This window comes from Engraulis encrasicolus, chromosome 1 (genome assembly GCF_034702125.1).
Source record: "Engraulis encrasicolus isolate BLACKSEA-1 chromosome 1, IST_EnEncr_1.0, whole genome shotgun sequence".
NCBI lineage: Eukaryota > Metazoa > Chordata > Actinopteri > Clupeiformes > Engraulidae > Engraulis > Engraulis encrasicolus.
Window position 1 is genome coordinate 39300133 of NC_085857.1, and position 6759 is coordinate 39306891.

Here is a 6759-nt window from a genome sequence, read left to right on the forward strand (position 1 = left end):
CCCAGGGGCAAATGCCTGGCTTGCCCACTCCTCCATAGCTCAGCCCCTGACCAAGTACGTGTTTGGCAGTCACACAGCAACACCTATTCGGCCAGTAGTGTCTCACTAGTCAAAAAGAGAAAAACACGCACATCCGTCTAAAAAAGATTGGGTGCAGGACCAGCAAAAATACCATGAAAACTGAAAGAAAGGACCGCGACACCAAGCTCCCATTGCTCTATTTTAATGTGACGTTTCGGGCAGCATGCTCTTCATCAGACATTGCAAACACATAAAACACCCTGTTTAAATACCCATTGACATCAATCACCTGGATAAAGTTATGAGTATGAGTAGTGTCTCACTATTAGTAGTATGAGTAGTGTCTCACTACTCATAAAACTCAACAGTCCCCTTAGTTGGCGGGTCATTTGCCGATCCTTCCCCGTGTCTCTCTCCCCACTCATTTTCTGTCTCTCCTCCACTGTCCTGTCAAAAATAAAGGTATAAAAAGCCCTTACTTGGTGTCACTGTAGCAGCTGTGTGACTGCTTGTCTGTGAGTCTAATCGTCTTGACAGGGACGCTTATCAACAGGATGCCCAGCTGTGGGTTTTGGTTGCAGCTGGTTGTAGTTTCCCCTGGTCGCAGATGGACCATCACCTGTTGACTTCATTCATACCTTTGTATCTGCCAACTCTTTGGGTGTGTGTGTGTGTGTGTGTGTGTGTGTGTGTGTGTGTGTGTGTGTGTGTGTGCGTGTGCGTGTGCGTGTGCGTGTGCGTGTGCGTGTGCGTGTGTGTGTGCGCGTGCTTGTCTGTGTCTATTTCTGCTGGTCCCAAATTGACCATCACTTGTTTTTATCTCATTCAAAAAATGATTGATGCATGCGTGAGGTCCGTGTGTGTATGCGTGTATGAAGTATATGACTATTTCTATTGGTCCCAGATGAACCATTGCCTGTTTTTAAATCTCATTCATTAATTCTTAATTTATACCCCTGCATCTATCTCTCTCTCTCTCTCTCTCTCTCTCTCTCTCTCTCTCTCTCTCTCTCTCTCTCTCTCTCTCTCTCTTCTCTCTCTCTTGATCTCTCTCTCTCTTGAATTTGTGTGTGTGTGTGTGTGTGTGTGTGTGCGCGCACGCGCGTGCATGCGCGTGCGTGCGTGTACCTCTGTTGATCACAAATGGACCACAATTTTTAACACTGCATCATGTTCTCTGTGTATGTATGTGTGTGTGTATGCGTGCATTTGTGTGTGTGTGTGTATGTGCGTATGTGTGTGCGTGTGTGTGTGCATGTATGTGTGTATGTGTGCATGGGTGTATCTGTCCATGCATGTATGTGTCCATGTGTGTGTGTATGTGTGTCCATGTGTGTGTCTTCACGTTATTTCAGGGCCAGTCGTTGCAGGACGTGGAGCAGTACTTCCAGGAGGTGTTGGTGGCGGTGGAGCAGAGTGCCGGGGGGGAGGCGGGAGGAGGAGGTGGTGGCCGGGGGAAGAGGAGCCACGCCCTGACCGACAGACTACAGCAGCTGCACAAGGAGATACTCACCACCGCTGAACAAGGTAGAGGAGGGAGGGATGCAGGAATATACTATATGTGCAAGCGGTGTGTGTGTTTATATCTGTGTGTGTAGTAGAAGTAGTAATAATTGTAGTAGTGTTGGATATTCTGGATCGATGGAGGACTATTTATAGGTGCAAGGGGTGTGTGTGTTTGTACAGTATGTGTGTGTGTGACTAGTAATACTAGTGGAAGTAGAAGCAGAGAGAGTAGAGAGAGAGAGGTTCCATTGGCCCATTGTTTCCGGGTTCTATTATTGGGGGGGAAATCCCCCTTTAGGCAGACCTAAGGACTGTTCTATTCAATGCTAGGAGCATTATGACACGCCCCTTTAGGCAGACCGGAACCTGGTCACGTTAGGTGCCCATAGAAACCTATTATGTTGGCATATCTCTATATACTTAAAGAATCTCTGGTAGAAGTGTTGGAGATTCTGAGCACTGTTGACCAAGGACGGTGAAAGGGGAAGGAGGGAAAAGAGAGGGATGACTCAGTGGAAACTGCCTTATAAAACAGATGAATCTTATAAACTCCTGAGTCAGGGCAATCGTTGTGAAATGTGTGACTCAATAACTTATTTAGGAAATAAGCACATTTTGTCACGTTTTTTTGGCCTATCGCACCAATTGCATCACACAAAACTTTTTCCCGTTTTGCAAGATTGACAGTCCTTCTAAAAGATGACATCCTTTGGAGTGTATTCCCTCCATTAAAATATCACACAATTTGGGGGGGATCATACGATCGAAATTTCCTCTAAATATGTCACGACCACGAATAAATATGTCTCGACTATCCACTCCCTATGAACTTTTGGTTTTAGCATTGTTGCATCACAATTTTTTTTTCTGTTTTGTAAGAGCAACTGCCCCTATAGAAGATGACCCACCACACAGCCCACAGTTGTACAAAATTCATTGGAATTTACCGTATTCCTTCATTTAAGATATCCCACAACCTTTTTTTCTTTTTCGTAACATTGACAATCCCTTAAAGATTACCCACACACTCCACTCCCAATCATTGTAGCGGGGCCACAGCAATGGTGGCCAATTTAGACTTTGACATGGTCCTTGTCATTTGAAGAGTTGATGGCCGACAGGTTCTCGCTCCGGAGACAGATAATATGAATTTTGATTGCCACATCAAAATAAGAACTGAAGAAATGTCCTAGTGAACAGATGAAACATCTTCAAGTCCCCAAAAAGAAGCCCTCTTGTCTTCAACTAAACCCATTTGATTAATTTGACCTGGATGAATGAGAATCTTTAGACAAACTAAAATATGAGCCAGAATCCACTCCCAACCGGTTCATCTGCTTTCCCGCTGCCTGTTTGTTTAACAGCTGTCTCAGTGACACAGGATGTTCGGACTCTGCCAGGTTTGTTTTGGTGTCATTGTGACAGTTTTGGGGGGTCCTTTTTTTAAAAATGTCTCTCTCTTCTTGTTTTTAGACCCATTGTCCCCCGGCCCGCCGTGTGAGGTCTCACTTCCCAATCCGGAGATGAGCTTCCACATTTGGAGCGAGGAGGAAGAGCTGTGTGAGTTTTTGCTAAGCATGTCAGCCATTATTGTTTCCTGTTTGCCTTTCATCCTCTCTGTCAGCTGCCATGACCTCCCTGAGGGGTTCAGGCTTAGTTAGGTGTGTTGTGATGTATGGCACACAAAATGAGCTCTCATTCTGACCTGACAAGCTGACATCAGGCATAACTGTCGCATTCAGCAATTTGTGTAGTGAATGAGTCAGGGTCAGATAAAATGTTTACCAGTGAACTATAAGAGCCCAGATTTCTTTTTTTTGTCTCACTAGCTTGCCAGTTACAGTATGTTCACCATTAAAATTAGTTGATGTTGAAATAGCTGTGTGGGTTTGTGCTAAGCATGCCATCCATTATTGTTTCATTTCCTGTGACCCTTCATCCTCTCTGTCAGCCGCCATGACCTCCCGGAGTTTCAGCTGGTTTTAGCTGGGTGTGTTATGGTGATGAATGGCCAAATGATGTTCTGAAATCTGGATTTTAGGCCAAACTGTCAAATAGGCCTACATGACTAAGCCTACATGTCAATAGTGACCCACTGGGGCCTCAGATACTGTCTGAGCTGGGTGTTGTTTTGATGATCAGTGCACTTACCTCGACCAGGGTTGCCAGATGAGGCTGATGATTTCCAGCCCAAAAAATGCTCAAAACCCGCCTGGAAGCACTAAATCCCGCCCAATTCTATTGATTTCTATGGGCGAAATTGCGCCTTGTTTTCCTGCAAAATGCCATTTTTACCCGCAGTCCGCCATCCTAACCAGCCCAATTGGGCGGGAAACAGTCCAATCTGGCAACACTGACCACAACAGAGCAGTGTGCTCTGGTCATCATGGATATTACTGTGAGATTGTCGTCTCATGTATACCTATTACTCAGTAATTACTAATATCCATATTAGTATTAGTATATCCATAAACTCCATATTACCAAAGGTCATTTTCTTCATTAAGTAGCCCAGGCAGACATTGGCCAGTGTTATTACACAAAGGCTTATGTAACTTATTGGTTTATTGATTTGCAGGCTGTGAGCAGTTAATAATATTGTGTTTCTTTTTATTTTTCCTCTGTAGCCTTGAGCAAAAAAGTGTCTGATAAAGAAAAGAGAATAGGCATAGGCAATAGAAAAACACCACCCCACCACCCCCACAAATATCACAACAAAACAGGATTAACCCATTGTGTCCTGGAGCGACATATACACTGCATTCAGGTTCTTGAGATTTTAGCTGTTTTATTGAAAATGTGGGTATGGCAGAGCTGAATTAACACATTCTAGTACACAATAATGGTTCTAGCTTTTAAATGCAACTCATTTCATGTTTGTATGTGCTTCGGAGGCTGAGATATTAAGTTTTTAATAAGCAGAGGACAACTTTTCCTGAAAAGGGCTTAGGTTAAAATTAATGGATTAAGAAATTAAGAAATGCATGTTTATTAATGCGTCTAAAGGGCAAATTGAATAAATTGGATGTACACGCCTCATTAGAATTTCAATTGGACCTTATTGATCTGTTGTCATGGCATTTAGACTAGAAGATCCCTTGTGCATGCTAATTTCTGTTCCCCTTTCTATATATTTTTTCATCGCGTCTTGCACTTTGCCTTGTCTTCACTCTCCTGCTCCCATTTCCTTTTTTTCTAATTTTGTCCGCAACCCTGTCAAGTATCCCCTTAATGCACGCCGTATACCTCCAGTGGCACGCTGGGATAGTCATTAAAAACTCAAGTGCCATAGTGCTACAATACTATGACATAACACAGGGACTAGTAATGCATAACGACTTGGTCATTGCCATTCTGGTAACTGCAAATTCATACTGTTACGCTGTCGCTGTGTCTTAAGGTAAGGTAAGGTAAGGTAACTTTATTTGTACCCGAAGGTAGATTTGGTTGCAGGCAAAAGTAGCAAAAGCTTACAGACAACACAGTACTAACACACAAAAAACTTGCACCAACAGCCCAATACTAATGACAGTGACAAAGGACAATAACAGGTTAAGCATCCTCTATTCTGAGAATGCAGACTTTGCAGCATTTTAAATTGTATCTTTTTTCATTGAATGTCGATGATTATCTAGGACATAAAGAGAATAGTACACATTTTCTCTTGTGCATAAAATTACCTTTTACCCTTAACGGATAAGGTGTCCCTCGGAAGTACTAGGCACATCCAGATCCTAAGAACCATTAGCTAGTTTTTGTGCTCTAGCTTGGTGTGCTGCAAGCCCCAGTTCTGCTCTGTTATTGTTATTGAGTACATCAGCCCATCATTGCATACTGTTTGATTCTTGCTTTCACTTAATTCAATTTGCTTCCTCCTTTTTGACACCCATAATACAGTGTATATAAATCAACAGTTATCAACAGACATAAATGGACAATCAACATACTGTAAATCAATGAAAGTCGGACAAGTTTGTGAGCTCCAACTCTGCAGTCTGGTGTGCAGCAAGCCCCTGACCTTTTGTCCTTCTGCTGTTATTGTATAATATTGCAAGTAATGTTTCCGTCAAACAAAATTCAAAAGACAGCGCACACTGCTTACTGTTCTTTTTCTTCGGCGCGATGGTAACTGATGGAATTATGTTATCTTTGTATATAGCCTTTGCATGGGGACATTGATGTGGAAAAAACATTGTTGTGATGGCATGCCTCTTCTCTTTGGACAAAGAAGACTCCCTAACCTGCATGGACTGATCATGTTTTACCTTCTTTACGCACCTGTGGGGATGGGGTTAGTTGAGACTATGCACAAGATTGGTAGCAAGGAATCATGTGATCATGTGCCACTTTATTTGTACACCTGGGTAATGGGGGTTGGCAAAGAACAAACCTTATGATGTACTGGGTGAAACGCATGTTCGCTCCGGAAAAAATAAAGTAAGAAAAAGAACAGTAAGCAGTGTGCGGTGTCTTTTTAACACATTGAATACCGGCGGTGCTCACGGAATTATGTCGTAGAATACCAGCGTTCTAAGCCCTTTTTTACGTTTTTTTGTAGACTCACAGCTTATTATGTGATAGGGCCACTGAAATATTAATGACTCGTTTGAAAGTGGAGACCTGCCTCTTAGTAGGGAAAACTGTGTGTCTCTACGAGCTTGTTATTGCCGATAAAACCCACGCTAAACGCGAAAGTGGGTAATCCATGGAATTCAAGCTACTAATCGGAGATATTGAGGTTTTTGATTGAAGGGTTGCGCTTCTTCCATAATGTGACGAGTTTGAAAAAGGGATGAGTTGGTTTTTAATCACAATTTTGGTGCAAGTTAGCTCTGACACACATCTCCTGCACGTCAAGACAGACGCCTCTGCTCCGAAACCACTACGACACCGGCAATCAATGCCGTTCGAATCCACGTTTTTCACACAGACTGAACACAACTCTTTGCACACATGCAGAAGTCGGACATTTGCTAAATAGTTTTTTCCCGATGACTCCCGAAATAATAGCCCAAGCATTTGACAACAAATCCCTATGATATGGATTGCTTAGATGTAGCCCAATCCGATCCATAATTAGGCCATCTATGCTAGCTTCTGGCTTTCACATTACAGAAACAGTTCAACATAGGGGTGAAATAAGTCAAATAACTTATCTGGTTGGCGATCAACTCTAAATCGAGCGCATTACTCCAATTATCAATTTCGGGTGCCATTTGATCCAAGGTGCTG

General features: G+C 42.9%; 1 protein-coding gene across 1 annotated transcript in view; it reads left to right on the top strand.

Moving 5' to 3' along the window:
* Positions 1–6759, top strand: part of LOC134457241 (phosphoinositide 3-kinase regulatory subunit 6) — a 34055-nt gene that overhangs the window by 12209 nt on the left and 15087 nt on the right. The window contains exons 7-8 of the mRNA XM_063209143.1: positions 1377–1548; positions 3001–3087. Coding sequence (XP_063065213.1) covers positions 1377–1548; positions 3001–3087 — 259 coding nt within the window. The remainder of the gene's footprint in view (positions 1–1376; positions 1549–3000; positions 3088–6759) is intronic.